We start from the raw sequence: 17,704 nt of genomic DNA on the forward strand, positions 1-17,704 counted from the left end.
ATTGAAAATGTATACCATAGGCCACTTGACCAGAAAAAGGAAAGAGTGATGTAATCACAATGCTTAGACAAGAGTTGTTTTCTCATTGATGACTCAATTTCAACAATTTAAATATAATTTCTCACTCTCCCTGCCACCTTCCCCCTTCCCGTAAGATCTTATTGTACTCTTTGTCTTGACTCCTTGGCACCATTCTTTTGTAAGCATCTCAAGGTTGGTACAATAAAATTGAAACTCCCATAAGTTATGAAGAAGACTCAGGTAAACTTTGATTGCTTGTGAACCGACTTTTCAATTGACATACAGAGGTTCTGTCCATTAGTACTATCTTATTGGTTAGAGAACTGAACAGAGTGTAATAGATGTGTGTATATTTGGGAGAATGAGAGTAGCAAAGGACTGTTAGGTCAGGGTCTCAGACTCAAATGCCTTCTGGAGTCAGGTGCCCCGTTTGAAGGGAGCTGCTGCTACTTCATTCCAGCAGATTGTTGCCATGTGAGTATATAGATCTGTTACCAGATGTTCTGATTTTTTTTTTTTTTTGGTGAGGAAGATTGGCCCTTAGCTAACTTCTGTTGCCAATCTTCCTCCTTTTGCTTGAGGAAGATTGTCCCTGAGCTAACATCTGTGCCAGTCTTCCTCTAGTTTGTATGTGGGATGCCACCACAGCATGGCTTGCTGAGTGGTGTGTAGGTCCATGCCTAGGATCTGAACCTGCAAATCCTGAGCCACTGAAGCGGAGCCTGCAAACTTAACCAGTATGCCACCAGGCTGTCCCCCTGATTGTTTTTAGAGAAATAGGAAACTTGGATTTTTATATGAAATCTTTTGCCTTTTTAATATTATCAACTAATTAAAAACTTTGGAAAATGCTAGGTGAGCCAAGCAAAACACTTCTACAACCACTCAATGGTGAATTCCAATTTAGATGATGAATGGAATTCATGGTAGATAGAGCCTTGATTTGGTGACTTAAACTAAGTCTGGCTCTTTGTCCAATTAGTATGGGTTTGGTTCCACCTTGGTGGGTGTGAGTACTTCTCCCAAATGGCAGTCTTGCATGTTGGTTTGTATCCTATAAATGTGACTGAGAACTTCCTCAATTCTCAATGGTAAAAATGGTAAGTAGACTCTATGCTTCGTTAGAGTCAGTCTGTTCGACGAATAACTGAAAAATCAGTGGTCAGGCTATGAGATATGTAAAGAAAATAATCAGAAGGTAGTTCCTTTTTGGTGCCCTTTTTGCTCCCTCCCCAGGTTGCGAATCCTTTGGAGGCTGTGGCAAAGGCTTTGGACGTGGTTCTAAAAGTGTTGGGAAGTTATTGGAGGCTTATGAGCAGGGAAGGGACATGATCCAACTGAATATTCTGAAAGGAACACTCTGAAAGAGCTGACAAGAAGGCCCTGTCTAGAGCTACAACCTGGAGACTTCCCAAATATCTGCCTCTACGGGACTCAGCCTCTCCCTCTACCATTTGTTCTTTCCTAAGAATGTTGTTCTTATATTTGTGTCCATGTCCCTCCTTCCTACCCCCTACCGCCAATGGAGATGTTCTCCATGGTTCCTGGGCCATGTATCCTAAGAAACTTAGAGACTGTTTCATCCTGAATGTGTTATCCAAGGGTAACCAATGCCTTTTCTGATTGAGCTAACTTCCTTGTATTCCTGCCTGGCCCTCAGGCCATGTCTCAGATATGTGACAGAAAGAGAACCTTCCAGATATCTGATCTTCTCAACTGAGAGAACAAGTGATATGGTCTTGCAAATTGATCTAATTACACATTGCTATGCTTCTATCTTTCAGAAAATACTGAAAGAAGGACCTCTGCTGAAGAACTGTAACTCCTTCAAGAGATGGAAGCTTAGATATTTTCTGGTTCGAGGACAAAGGCTCTGCTTTGCACACCATCCTGCGGTAAGAGAATATATACATATATATGTATATATTATATGACATATATATAATCTTGTCAATTGAGTTAGTGAGTGGGTGCCAGGAAATGTTTTGTGGGGAGATGGGCCAACAGGTAAAGACACATTGGCAAATATTAAGGTGGAAGTTGAAACCTTTTATTCTTCCTTTAATTTGCCCTTTTGGGCCAAAGACACTTTTCTCTCCTTTCCACTTCCTCTTTACCATCCCTTTCATAGATTCCTCAATTAGCTTCTAACACCCAGAACTACATAATTTGCAGGGCCCAGTACAAAATGAAAATGCAGGGAAAAAGTGAAAGATACTAAAATGTAAAGCAGTTATTTGTCATGGCATCTTATTTTTTTTTGAGGAAGATTAGCCCTGAGCTAACATCTGCCACCAATCTTCCTCTTTTTGCTGAGGAAGACTGGCCCTGAGCTAACATTCGTGCCCATCTTCCTCTACTTTATACGTGGGATGTCTACCACAGCATGGCGTCTGCGCCTGGGATCCGAACCGGCAAACCCCGGGCCGCCGAAGCAGAACGTGCAAACTTAACCGCTGCGCCACCAGGCCGGCCCTGTGACATCTTTTATTTGCTATTAAATGTCATTCAAGTAAAGAAAAAATAAAATTTTGTTATTAGCAATTTTGCCATTCATCCGTATATTGTACAATGCCAGTTTTAAAAGCAAATATAAGAGCATTTAACTCATGAAAAACCACCAAAATCATATAATTTGTATTTAGTAGCTCATACATGTGTATATATTTTGTTCTCAGCAGTACACAAGACTAGTTTGACAGCTTTTATTCACATCTTGATACTTACACATTCTACCAACACTCCCTGAAAGGAAAAGGAACTATGGGTTGCCCTATCTTTCTCTTTCCTCCAATGTTATTATTTTCAGCATAAATAGCTGGCTAATACATGGAAGTAACATAAGTAAGAAAGAGTACACTAGGGTTCATTGGTTGTTCGTGTTTCTTAGAACATCATTGTTTTCTTCCCGTGTTTAAAGCAAGTTCTGTTTCCAGCATAAAGTATGGCCTCTCAGGGCTGTCACCTCCCCTACTTACTCGGTCATAGATGCAACGTGCTTACTTTATACTTGCTTTGAGTCTCACTGAACTCCCACACATCATGAGTCCACTGGAATTCTATGCTCATGGGCATCCCGAGTGCAAATGGAGTGACAGGACATGGAATGGACATGCATATTGTGCATATGTCCTCTGCTCATGTTCATGATCCATTGTCCCACTGGACTTTACTTACAAAACACATGTTTAAAGATAAAATTATTAAGAATTTCAAGATTTCAACAGCAGAGCATTAAACCGAGTGTAGGGCCCTTCTGAACATAGGGCCCTGTATGACTGCACAGGTTGTGTAGCGGCGAAGCCAGTTCTGTCTGTATCCACAGTACTGATTTCCTGCTGCTGGCTGGATGTTACCTCCTATAGCCAGTGTATTAGGAAAACACAGGCCGCAAATTGGATGGGCCTAGTACCAAAGTCAAAGGCTGCTGGCCAATAAAATAGGAGCTAATAACTCCTATCTGCTTCGCTAGGCCCCTAGCTAGACTACATCCCATTGTCTTCGCCAGCATGGATCTTTAGTTTTGAATAATTCTGAACTACCCAAGCCTTCCTCTAAATCCACATAAAGGTTTTGGGAAGAGTCGTGTTTTGGCCTAGTTTGGTTTGTTTTTTGTTTGTCACGTGATATATCATCAAAAATCACGATGCTAAATAAGTCCCAGCACTCAAGTCAAAGAAATGATTGGATCATGACTGCCAAAAATGCCTATTAGTGTGCATGCGTGTGTGTGTGTGTACCTTTAGTGTCTCTTTGCCTCATTAACCAAATGGTTTCTTTTCCCTCTCCCTCTTATATCTTTCCAGTTTGCACGCTTTGAAACAATTGATCTGTCTCAGGTCGCCTTGGCAGAAAGCAGCTGTAGAAACCTTTACCACAGTTTTTGTGTACGTAAGACTGGGAATGACTGAATGGGCAGGGGTGGAAGCTAGCTGGGAAGGGGGTTGCCATACCCACATGTTGCCTCTTTGGAGTTCAGCTTTCCCAAGTCTGCTTTGATTCCAAAGCATGTATAGAAATCCACTTAAAGCAGCATTGCAAACGAGTGCTAAAGATTATTCATGCAAACATTTTCTACCAGCCCGCTGACGGGGAAAAAAAGTGATGGCTCTGTTCCTTATTACCAGCCTGATATAAAGCTAAACTGATTTCATGGTGGGAGGAGTGACTATTACAAAAATCAATCCTCCTGGTGAAGGTGACTTAGAAGAGTATCATTGGAAGGCTTTCAAGAGACTGCTAGTATGTTGTAGAAAATATCAGGATAATTGAGCTGCTTGGCCTCCTTTCCTTTGATGAGGTAGAAAAGAACCTAAATCCAAAGTGAAAGCTACCCTGTGCTGAGATTACTGATGAGAGTAGCTCAAAGAAAGCAGAAGATTTTCTAGGGAAGTATTCAAGGGCTTGGCACTACTGAAATGTCATAAGGCTTTGGTCATTCAAGTGAATCCAGACCAAAAAGCTCACTGAAAAATAGCAAGTCCATTGGCCTAGGAATTCTCCTACCCACCTCCTCCCAGAACTGTCTTCTCTCAGCCTCAATGGTGGGTTATGGAGACTGGGGTTCCTCTTCAGGTAGGAAGAGGGTTGTACTTAGCAGACTAGAGCTACAGGCCTAATACCATGCTTCAGTGGCTGATCCACACTCCATTCTCTTTTGAAAGGAGAGCAGCTGAATATAAAAAGGGGGCCCTACTCTCATTTCTCTCTCATTACATCACACTGACCCAGGGTAAAACTGGGGGTTCTGTTGACCCAGTCCCCAAAAGCTTAACTTTTGGGTGATGAGCATCCAGGCTAATGTTTTTGGTCTCCATTCTACAAAGAAATCCCAAGGGCTGGGTTGCCCCTTAGCCTAATTACAACACAGAGGTACTGTTCATCAGCCTCACACAAGAATGGGCTTAGACCAAAGGAGTAGCTGTTATCACAATTCCCATTAGTTTCTCTTCCCATCTGTCACAGAATCATGCTGTGCCGCATGCAAAAGGAGAAAGAAATTGCTTGTTAGTGTGGTGAGCTCTAGCTCCAAGTTTTAGGGGGCTGGTAGTAAAGGCAAGTAGGGCCATCGAAGCAATGACTGATGCTATAGCTATCCATGTTCCTTCCTACCTTCTGGGAAAAGATCAAGTCCTGAGCATGGTCTACCTCTGCTAGACCCTCAGCATGGTTTTCTCATTATTCCTGCCCAGGTTCTTGCACCAGGCAGCATTAACAGAGACGGTGATAAAATTCTCTTCATGTAGTCCCTGTCCATATAAAGAAAAAAAACTGGATTTTTAGATTCCTCCTTCCATTCTCACTCTCCTCCAAACAGAAAGAGGCACACCCTGATGAAGCACATACCCTTTCACCATTTTTAAGTAGACAGACTAGCAGTAAGCAAGTAGGATTTTCAGGCAACCTCACTTGAGTAATAGGTGGGTGCATGGATTAGTGTTTAAGAGCATATATTCTGGAGCCGAAGAATCTGGATTTTAATTCTGATTAGCTTTTTACCTGCTAGGTGACCCTGGGCAAGTTATTTAACTCCCTTGCCTTGGTTTTCCTATGACGTGAGAAAAATAATAATCCCCATCCTATGTGGTTGTAATGAGGATTGAAATATAATAATATACACAAAGTGCAATAGAACAATGTCCGGCACATACTAAGTGCAATTAAAGTGTTATCTATTACTATTATCGTTATTATCTTGGGTGGGTATCTAAGGAGCTGCGTGTTGCTCTGGGAACTTCTGTCTTACATTTAAGAAGTGAATTGGATTGTACTTGGTAGATCCGTCTAATTTTATGGAGAGTTCACAGGCTCTGTTTGGGGGCAAAGTTGTGGAGTGCGAACCAGCTAATAATGTGACTTTCTGTTTAGGTGATCACACCACAACGAAAAGTTACCCTGGCTGCACCCAACCGGAAAGACATGGAAGAATGGATTAACGTCATAAAAACCGTCCAACAGGGAGAAATTCGTAAGGTAAGGGAAATAATAGAGAATCCACACAACTCTCAGGCGTAAACCCTTAATTGATTGTATTAGTTAAGCCACCTTTCAAACAGGGAAATAATAAGATGGAAGCAGAGACCATCTGGTCAGGAGCTATAGATAAATATCATTAGGAAACCTGTTTAGAACTATTTATAAATAGGAATAATTCACTTAGATTCAGACTTTGGTAAGTATGTGGTTTAGATACCTCTGCACATGTCCACTTGATATGTATACGGCACTGTATGCCCAATGGATGAGGCACTTAAGATGTATGTGAGCAGCTAATTTAGATGTTCTTGTGCTAGCAAAGCTGCAATCAGCAGTCTTGACTTGGGTCTGCTGAGTGACTACAGTAACGGCTAAGGAAACTGAGGCTCACAAAGGAGAAGGAACTAGACCAAGATGAGATAACTGCTCAGTAGCAAAGCCAGGATTTGGACCCAGGCTGTGTGACTCCAAAGCCTATGTCCTTAACCACTATGCAATTCTACCTCTCTGTTCACTGTCTACCACAAAAGAAGTGTAGAGGGAAGAGCAAGGAGCAATCCTCCAAAAACTTAGCAGAGTTCTTTTTCTCCTTAGCAATACCAAACCCCTGGCCACTGCCCCTTGCAACAAGCTGTGCCACCATTTAAACTCTGGGCTGTGCCTTCAGCCCACTATTCTTAGACCTACCTCAGTTAGAAGTTATGTAAGTTTCAAGAGGAAAGGGATATTTGTCATTTATTTACTTAGAGCAGTTCTGTCACATAGTAAAGGCTCAATAAATATTTGTTGAATGAATAAATGAATCTGAGGGTAATCTTGGAGCCATGGTTTAGAAAGGGAATGATACATGGTTCATCCTAAAGATAAGTTCTGCTGTGAAGGTCTTGGAGATAAAGGGGAAGATGACTCCACCCTCAAAAAGATCCTGATGTCTTAAATAATTAGCAAAGGATAGAGGATTGTTATAGGCATTTGAGATGGAGCCGTGTAGAATGTGGCTTGGTAATAATGGGTTTTAGAAGTGAAAACAATGCCATGGAGAAAAATCAACTGTCCTCACTCTCCTAGGACTTCTCAGGCTCTTGACCACTTAGTTTCATAACTCATAACTAACATTCTGCTACTCATGGTTATGAATACATGACAAGTTGACTGAACTGGGGCCCAGGTACCTCTCCATATGTCATTAAGGCCTCTCCCAGGCCCACATTGCATATGCTTAATTGAAAGATTTTTTGCTTAGAATCTGATGATGATCTTTACATGACTTAGCACTCAGCATTTCACTCATTTGTTACTTTCTTCTTCCTTTACTGATGGGGAAGCACATCCTGTCCCTCTCACCTACCCATAATGAGGCCACTATGGCACAGAATTAGAGGTAGCCACAAAAAGTTGTCCCTTCTATGCTCCTCTCAATCCCCGCCCTGTAGCCCCACCCCTTTCCTTCCTTTAGCTTATCTCTATCCAAAATGGAGCTCCTCTTATGAATCACACATTTTCAATTTGGCATGAAAGGTCACATAGGATATTTTGAATTTTAATTATTAGTCCAGGAATGCAAAAACTTCTAGAGAAAGCCATCACATCATTTATGTGCCATTCCTGACTCAATTGAGCTGAACACCTTGGTGTTGACTACCAGCACAAATTAGAAAGGAAAAAAATAATAATCTGCCTGTTTACTCTCTTGGAGAAGTTGTGAGTTTCAGGTTGTAATCACAAGCTCTGTGGAGCTGCTCTAGGAACCTAAATCTATTAAGGAATACTTTTAGCTGATAAGTAAATGTCTTACCACCAACATCTTAGCAATTCATCTTGCTTGAGGCTTAAAGAGTCAAATATGCTTTCTCTCATATGTACCTTATCTTTAATGGTCTCTTCTATCCTCTGTCACCACCAATGCCTGACATAGGGTGAAGGAAGATTAATCATGGCATTAGTGGTCTATTAAAGTCACTACAAAGTAATTGGATAAACTATTGGAAACTAGTCAGTACATGTCAAAGAGTGAGCCCCTACTGTTCCATAGAGTACAAAAGAAGGTGTAGCCTTGGTTCCTGGCCTCAATAAGCTTTTTAGGTAGTTGGGGAGACAAGATATACACAAAAGAAGAAGTTAAATGACAGTACTCAAGATAAATAACAGCTTTCAGAGATGTTACAAGGCAGTACATGATTGATTGCCAAATGAAGGAAACAGACAGTAACGTGGTATGGGAGTTCAGAGGAGGAAGAGATAAGTATGGGCTGGAGTCCTCTGGGAAGAGTTAATAGAGCAGAGACTTGAGACTGGCCTTGAAAGATGATTAGGATTTTGTTGGTGGCAGAGAATTGATCAGGGGCAGGGGGAAGTCCTGAACAATGAAATTGATATAAGCAAAATCTGAGTAACATAAAAACAGAAGCTTTTCAGAACAGAGTGAAAGGGGGACTGCATTTGACTAAAAAAGTTTGGGAAAGTGCATTAAAATAAGTGTGTCTGGAGAGGTAGGTTGGGCCTGATTGTGGAGGATTATCGATGCCAGGATAAAGAGTGGGGAAGAACTGCAATATGATGAAAGTAGAATTTAATTATGGATTTGAAAGTTAAGTGAGTTTATCAAGGGGATACTTTAGAAATACAAGCTGGATTAGATAAGGGAAAAACTGGAGGCCAGAAGATCATAGAGTAGGCTATAAATTAATTCAGGCAAGACAACGTTAAGTCCCAGAATGAGGATAGAAAAGGAAGACAGGAAGACAAGTAGTAGATACTGAGTTGAGGGTAGGAGAGAACCTAAATATATGAAAGAGCCAAAGAAGAGAGAGGGGTCATAGGCAGATGAAAGGTTTCAGCCTGAGAGAATTAAAGAATAAAAAGGAGAAAATTGGATATAGGAGCTGCTTGGAAGACTAGATTAAAATATTAGCTTTTTCTAATGAATTGCCATGAAACCACTGACTATGGAAACAGGAATGGACCTTAAAAGTCATCTAGACTCCAGATTCTAGATTCTGAAACATATTTAGATAAGGTCATGTAGACTTTATAGTTATGTGTCACTTAATAATGGGGATACATTCTGAGAAATGCATCATTAGACAATTTTGTCATTGTGTGAACATCATAGAGTGTACTTACACAAACTTACATGGTCTAGCCTACCACACACCTAGGCTATATGGTACTAATCTGATAGAACCACCATTGTATATGTGGTCTGTTGTTGACCGAAACATCATTATGCAGTGCGTGACCATATTGAATGCTTCCAAAGATGGGGAACTAAGTTTTTTTGCAAAATCGTCCATTCAGTGTCCCTAAAGCTCTAAATTTCAGAAAGTTTTGTCTTAGTCTCTGGCCTAGTAGAAGAACATTCTAACATTTAGTGTGAGCTGCAAGAATGGCATCAGCTGCCTCTTGAGATAGAAAGCTCCCTATCATTGGAAATATTTAAAGCAAACTATTTAAACAACTGCTTCTGAGAATGTTGTATAGAAAATTAATTTTTCATGGTGACATCAGCAAAATGGTGCACTAGGAGATCCCATCGCTCATCCCCTCCCTGAGAAAAAAATAAAAACAAGAAATAAACAGCTACATGCCAACTAGAAGAGCTCTGAGAGAGCTTCAAAATAAAATAAAGAAGCTGCAGAAACTCTATGGAGCACAGAGACAGAAAGGCCACCTAGAAAAGTATAGTAAACAGTTTACCTGCCTTGCCCCGTCCCCTAGTCTGGCAGAGCTTGAGGCCAAGAGAAATCCCCTTGGCCTGACCTTCCCCCACAATGGAAAAGGAGAGCAAGAGGACTCAAGCAGAACCTTGTCAATGTTGTGGACACATGCAGCTTTCACAGTGGAGGTGCCCTAAAGTCTTCATTAATGCTGAACCCAACTAATGGAGCTGCCTGGAGTCCATGCTGCTGTGACACCCCACTCACCCCACCGTGAAAGAGCTGCCGCAGCACCCTCCAGAGAAACTGCCACTGTTGCACTCTCACTGGAGAAGTGCTGCTGCCTGCCCCCCCACCAATGCTCCTGCCACTGCATCCTGCCCCCCCGACCAGAGCCACAACCCCCCTCCTGCAACCATACACATAGCCTGGACCCAAGCTCCATGGCCATTCAGCATACCTCCATGCCTCACACACTAGGGCCACTATTGTGATGAATGCACCTGTGTCCAAGTCCCAGGTACTGCAGTTTTCCTAGATGCCCCCAAGCTCCAACCCTGGTACTATGGCCACTCTGCAAATGCCTAGACCCCAGATACCAACACCATTGCCCCCCAAAATGCACTTGCAATCCTGATCATGGCACCACTGCTACCACACGTGTGCCCATGTGCTGGACCCAGCAACAAGAGGGATGCCCTTAGCAATGACTTCCACCTGTGAAGGAAAAGGAGACCAGGAGGACCAAGCAGCCTTCACCACCAAGGAACCCAACAGCCTTTACCACCACTGTGGAAACCCACAGCTTTGGCCACTGGGGTCCCCTTCAGTCTTTGCCAGCACTGGCCTCAGCTGATGAAGTTCCACAGAGACTATGCTGCTGTGCCCTCCCTGAAGCCAGAACTGCTTCTACACACCCTGGATCTGGAGCTGCCATATCCAACTCAGTTGGCACCCTCACATCTACCTATAGGTAAAAGTTTTTACCCCTGAAGACAGTCCACAAAGTCTGGAAAAGGTGACTGCTCCCTCAAATGTGCAGACATCAACACAAGGCTACCAGAAACAGACAAAAAATTGAGGAAACATGACACTACCAAAGAATTACAATAATTTTCTAGAAATTATTATATCTAACCTCAAAGAAATAGAGATCTATTAATTTCCTGAAAAAGAATTCAAATTAATTGCTTTAAGGAAGCTTAGTGAGCTACAAGACAACAAAGATGGAGAACTCAATGAAATCAGGAAAATAATACATGAACAAAATGAGAAGTTCAACAAAAAGACAGAAATCATAAAAGAGAACCAAACAAATTCTGAAGCTGAAGAATGCAATGAACGAAATGAAAAATGCAATAGAGATCTTCAACAACAGACTTGGCCAAGCAGAAGAAAGAATCTGCAAACAAGTCATTTGAAATTCAGATGAGAGGGGGAAAATTCAGTCAGATGGAAAAAAAAGAAAGAAATGTGTGAAGAAAAACAAACCAATATATGCATTACGGGAGTCCCAGGAGAAGAGAGAGAGAGACAGAGAGAGAGAGAGAGAAAGGGGGCAGAAAGCTATTTAAAGAAATAGTGGCTCAAAACTTCTCAAATCTTGGGAGGAAAATGGACATCCAGATTCGTGAAGCTCAAAAATCTCCAAATGAGATCAACTCAAAGAAGACTATACAGAGACACATTGTAATTAAATTGTCAAAATTCAAAAACAAAGAGAGAATTTTGAAAGCAGCAAGAGATAGGCAACTAATCACATATAAGGGAACCCCCATAGACTATAAGCAGTTTTCTCAAAAGAAACCATACAGACCAGGAAAGAGTGAGATGATATAATCAAATTACTGAAAGAAAAAAACTTACATCCAAGAATACTATACCTTGATAATTATTCTTTAAAATGAAGGAGAGGTAAAGTCTTTCCCAAACAAACAAAAACTGAGGGAGTTTGTCAACACTAGACCTACTTAACAAGAAATGCTTAAGGGAGTTCTTCAGATTGAAATAAAAATATGCTAAACATGGAAGCATATGAAAGCGTAAATCTCACAGATAAACGTAAATATATGGATGTATACAGATTAATGTAAAATGGTTAAGGTGCTGCATAAATTACTTTTAACCCTAACATAAAAGTTAGTAGATAAAAATTTGTCAATGGACACACAATATAAAAAGTAGCAAACTCTGGCTACAAGAACACAAAGTATATATGTTGGGAAGGAGTAATAAGAATGTTGTATTTTTATATGCTATCGAAGTTAAGTTGTTAACAACTTAAAATAGAAGGTTATAACTACAAGATATTTTACACAAGCTTCAATCTAGCCGCAATAAAAACACCTCTAATAGATACACAAAAGATAAAGAGAAGAAAACCAAAGCAAATCACTATAAAAAAATAATCAAATAACAAAGGAAGACAGCAAGAGAGGAAGAGAGGATCAAAACAACTGCAAGACATACAGAAAACGATTATCAAAATGGCAATAGTAAGTCCTCACTTACCAATAGTTATCTTAAATGCAAATGGATTAAATTTATCAATCAAAAGGTGTAGAGTGGCTGAATGGATAAAAAACAAGATCCAGAAATATACTGTCTACAAAAGACTCACTTTAGAATTAAAGACATCATAGGCTGAAAGTAAAGGGGTAGAAAAAGATATTTCTTTTTTCTTTAAAGATTGGCCTTGAGCTAACATCTGTTGCCAATCTTTTTTTTCCCTTCTTCTCCCCAAAGCCCCCCAGTACATAGTTGTATATTCTAGTTGTAGGTCCTTCTAGTTCTGCTATGTGGGACACAACCTCAGCATGGCTTTATGAGCCATGCTAGGTCCGCACCCAGGATATGAACTGGTGAAACCCTGGGCCACCAAAGCAGAGTGCGTGAACTTAACCACTCGGCCATGGGGCCGGCCCCAAAAGATGCAAATGGTAACCAAAAGAAAGCAGAGGTGGCTATACTTATATCAGACAAAATAGACTTTAAGTCTAAAACTGTCTCTAGAGACAAAGAAGGACATTATATAATGACAAAAGTGTCAATTGAACAGAAAAATATAACAATTATAAATATATATGCACTCAACATCAGAGTATCCAAACATATAAAGCAAATAATGCCAGATCTGAAGGCAGAAATTGACATCAATACAATAACAGCAGGGGACGTCAATACCCCACTTAAAATAATGAATAGAACATGCATATAGAAAATCAATAAAGAAACAGCTGACTTGAATAACACTATTGAACAACTGGACCTAATTGACATATACAGAAATTTTTACCCAACAGCAACAGAAGACAAATTCTTCTCAATAACATGTGGAACATCCTCCAGGATAGATAACATGTTAGGTAACAAAATGAGTCTTAAAAATTTAAGAAAATGGAAATCAGTCCAAGTATCTCTTCTGACCATAATGGAATGAAATATAAATCAATAACAGCAAGAAAATGGGAAAATTCACAAATATGTGGAAACTAAACAGTATACTCTTGAACAACCATTTGGTCAAAGAGAAAATCCAAAGGGAGTTTTAGAAGTATCTTGAGAGAAACAAAAATGAAAACACAATATATCAAAACCTAGGTATATAGCAAAAGCAGTTATAAGAGGGAAGTTTATAGCAATAAACACCTCCATTGAAAAAAGAAAGATCTCTGAGCCTGCCCCGTGGCCGAGGGGTTAAGTTCACACACTCTGCTTTGGTGGCCCAGGGTTTCACCAGTTCGGATCCTGGGCATGGACCTAGCACCATCAAGCCACGCTGAGGCAGCGTCCCACATAGCACAACCAGAAGGATCTACAACTAGAATATACAACTATGTACTGGGGAGTTTTGGGAAGAACAAGAACAAGAAAAAAAGAAGACTGGCAACAGATGTTAGCTCAGGTGACAATCTTTAAAAAAAAAAGAAAGATCTCAAATAAACAACCTAACTTTACACCTCAAAGAACTAGAAAAACAACAAACTAAGATCAAAGTTATCAGAAGGAAGAAAATAAGAAAGATTAGAGCAGAACTAAATCAAGTAGAAAAAAATTATAAAAAGTCAGCAAAACTAAGAGGTTGTTTTTTTTTTGAAAAGATGAACAAAATTGACAAACCCTTGGCTAGGCTAACTAAGAAAAAGGAAAGAAGATTCAAACAAAATCACAAATGAAAGAGGAGACATTACAACAGATGCCTCAAAAATAAAAAGGATCATGAGGAGCTATTGTGAACAAACTAGGTAACATAGAAGAAGTGTATAAATTCCTAGAAACAAAGTACTAAAACTGAATCAGAAAGAAATAAAAAGCCTCAACAGACCAATAACAGCTAAGGAGATTGAATCAGTAATCAAAAATCTCCCAACAAAGAAAAGCCCAGGACGTGATGGTTTCATGGGTGAATTCTACCAAACATTTAAAAAAGAATTAATACCAATCTTTCTCAAACTCTTCCAAAAAATAGAAGATGAGAGAACACTTCCAAACTCATTTTATGAGGCCAGCACTGCCCTGATACCAAAATCAGGCAAAGACACTACAAGAAAAGGAAACTACAGGCCAGTGTCCCTGATAAACATGATGCAAAAATCATTAATAAAATACTAGCAAACTAAATTCAATAACACGTTAAAAGGATCATGCACCGTGACGAAGAGGGATTTATCCCAGGGATGCAAGATGGTTCAACATACGCAAATCAATCGATGTGATACAACACATTAACAAAATGAAAGAAAAACACACATGATCATCTCAATAAATTCAGAAAAAGCATTTGCAAAGTTCAACTCCCATTCATCATTACAACCTTCAACAAAATAGGAATAAAAGTATCTTACCTCAACATAATAAAGGCCATATATGAAAAGCCATAGCTAACATCATAATCAATGGGAAAAAAACTGAAAGCTTGCCCTCTAAGATCTGGTACAAGGCAAGATGCCTACTCTCACCTCTTGTTTTCAACATTGTACTGGAAATCCTAGCCAGAGCAATTAATCAAGAAAAAGAAAGAAAAGGCATCCAAATTAGAAAGAAAGAAGTAAAATTGTCTCTGCAGATGTTATGATCATACACATAGAAAAACCTAAAGACTCAACAAAATAGTTGTTAGAACTAACAAATGAATTCAGTAAAGTTGTAGAATACGAAATCAACATACAAAAATCAATCAGGTTTCTATACACAAACAACAAACTATTCCAAAGGGAAATTAAGAAAACTAGCCCATTTACAATAGCAACAAAAAGAGTAAAATACTTAGGAATCACCTTAACCAAAGAGGTAAAAGACTTATATGCTGAAAATTATAAAACATTGATGAAAGAAATTAAAGAAGACATAGATAAATAGGTGGGTATCTCTTGTTTATGGATTGTAAGAATTAATGTTGTTAAAATGTCCATACTCCCCAAAGCGAGCTACAGATTCAATGCAATCTCAATCAAAATCCCAATGACATTCCTTACAGAAATAGAACAAACAATCCTAAAATTCATATGGAACCACAAAAGACCCCAAATAGCCAAAGCAATCTTGAGAAAGAACAAAGCTGGAGGCATCACACTTCCTTATATCAAAATGTATTACAAAGCTATAATAATCAAAACAGTATTGTGCTGGCATAAAAACCGACATATAGACCAATGAAACAAAGTAGAGAGCACAGAAATAAACCCACACTTCTACAGTGAACTGAATTTCCACAAGGGTACCAAGAACACAAAATGGGGGAAGGATAGTCTCTTCAATAAATGGTATTGGGAAAATTGGATATCCATACGTAAAAGAATGAAGTTGGACCCTTATCTCACACCATATACAAGAATCCACTCAAACTGGATTAAAGACTTAAACATAAGACCTGAAACTATAAAACTACTAGGGAAAAAAAAACAGAGAAAAAGCTTCTTGACATTGGTTGGGGCAATAATTTCTTGGATATGACACCGAAAGCACAAGAAACAAAAGCAAAAATAAACAAATGGGACTACATCAAACTAAAAAGCTTCTGCACAGCAAAGGAAACAGTCAACAGAGTGAAAAGGCAACTTAGGGAAGGGGAGAAAATATTTGCAAATCATATATCTGATGTGTTAATATCCAAAATATATAAGGAATGCCTACAACTCAATAGCAAATAAACAAATAATCTGATTTTAAAATGGGCAAAAGACCTGGGGGTCAGGCTGGTGGCTCAGCGGTGAAGTTCACACATTGTGCTTCAGCATCCCAGTGTTTGCTGGTTCAGATCCCGGGTGCAGACCTAGGCACTGCTTGGCAAGCCATGCTGTGGCAGGCGTCCCACATATAAAGTAGAGGAAGATGGGCACGGATGTTAGCTCAGGGCCAGTCTTCCTCAGCGAAAAAAGAGGAGGATTGGTGGCAGATGTTAGCTCAGGGCTAATCTTCCTAAAAAAAATAATAAAATGAAAATAAATGGGCAAAAGACCTGTATAGACATTTTTTTCCAAAGAAGACATAAAAATAGCTAGCAATTACATGAAAAGGTACTCAGCATCACTAATCATTAGAGAAATGCAAATCAAAACAACGAGACATCACCTCACCCTTTTCAGAATGGCTGTTATCAAAAAGACAAGAGATAAGTGCTGGCAAGGATGGAGAGAAAGGAAACCCTGGTGCACTGTTGGTGGGAACATAAATTGGTACAGCCATTATGGAAAACAGTATGGAGGTTCCTCAAAATATTAAAAATAGAACTACCATATGATCCAGCAGTCCTACTTCTGGGTATATATCCAAAGGAAATGAAATCAGGATCTCAAAGAGATAGCAGTCCTCCCATTTTTATTTCAGCATTATTCACAATAGCCAAAATATGGAAACAACTTAAATGTTCCTCAATGGATGAATGGATGAAGAAAATGTGAGATATATATATATATATATATATATATACACATACATACATACACACATACACACACACACTGGATTGTTGTGCAGCCTTAAAAAAGAAAGAAATCCTGGGGCCGGCCCTGTGGCCAAGTGGTTAAAGTTCTGCATGCTCCTCTTCAGAGGCCCAGGTTCGCCGGTTCGGATCCTGGGTGCAGACCTGCTCCACTCATCACCCATGCTGTGGAGGCATCCCACATACAAAAAAATAGAGGAAGATTTGCACAGATGTTGGCTCAGGGCTAATTTTCCTCAGGCAAAAAAAAAAAAAGGAGGAAAGATTGGCAACAGATGTTACCTCAGGGTAAATCTTTCTCACCAAAAAAAAAACAAAAGAAAGAAATCCTGCCAGTTGCAAACACATAGATGAACATGCAAGACATTATGCTAAATTAAATAAGCTAGACACAGAAAGACAAATACTGCTTGATTACACTTATGTGTGGAATCTAAAATAGTCAAACTCATAGAAGCAGGGAGTAGAATGGTGGTTACCAAGTGCTGAGGAGAGGGGAAAATGGGGAGATGTTGGTTAACGGGTACAAAGTTTCAGTTATGCAGGATGAATAAGTTCTGGGGATCTAATGTACAAAACTGTAACTATAAGTAACAATAATTTATTGCATACTAAAATTTGCTAAGAGGGAAGATCTTAAGTGCTCTCAACACACAAAAAAGAAAGTGGTAACTATCTGAGGTGATGGATATATTAATTAGCTTAAGTGTGGTGATTGTTTCACTATACATATATCAAATCATCAAACTAAATATATATAATTTTTAATTATCAAATATACCTCAATTTTTAAAATTTACTTAAAAAAAGAAATTAGTTTTTTTAGTGGGTAGGCTAGATGAAGTCTAGCATTCCTTTCAACTTGAAAAGCTCATTAGTCTAAGATTTCATTATGCGGATGAGAAAATTCAACCTCAGAGGAGTTCAGTTGCCTTGCCTGAAATCACACAGTTTATTGTGGCAGAATTGACATCTTAGATCTCTTAACTTTTAATCCATGCCCTTGGAAAGACATCTTAAATTCTGCCTAATTAATTACCTTCTTTCTCTCCTCTAGTCCTCACCTCTTGTGATTGTGGGGTAGTCTGACAGACAACTAAGTGATACTAAG

The 17,704-nt window shown here is 39.4% G+C and overlaps 1 protein-coding gene across 1 annotated transcript in view; it reads left to right on the forward strand.

Annotated features, from left to right (window-relative positions):
- DGKK (diacylglycerol kinase kappa) overlaps positions 1 to 17,704 on the forward strand; it is a 116,070-nt gene that overhangs the window by 41,710 nt on the left and 56,656 nt on the right. The window contains exons 2-4 of the mRNA XM_070502792.1: positions 1,806 to 1,916; positions 3,828 to 3,908; positions 5,890 to 5,994. Of these exons, the coding sequence (XP_070358893.1) occupies positions 1,806 to 1,916; positions 3,828 to 3,908; positions 5,890 to 5,994 (297 nt within the window). The remainder of the gene's footprint in view (positions 1 to 1,805; positions 1,917 to 3,827; positions 3,909 to 5,889; positions 5,995 to 17,704) is intronic.

This window comes from Equus asinus, chromosome X (genome assembly GCF_041296235.1).
Source record: "Equus asinus isolate D_3611 breed Donkey chromosome X, EquAss-T2T_v2, whole genome shotgun sequence".
NCBI classification, from domain to species: domain Eukaryota; kingdom Metazoa; phylum Chordata; class Mammalia; order Perissodactyla; family Equidae; genus Equus; species Equus asinus.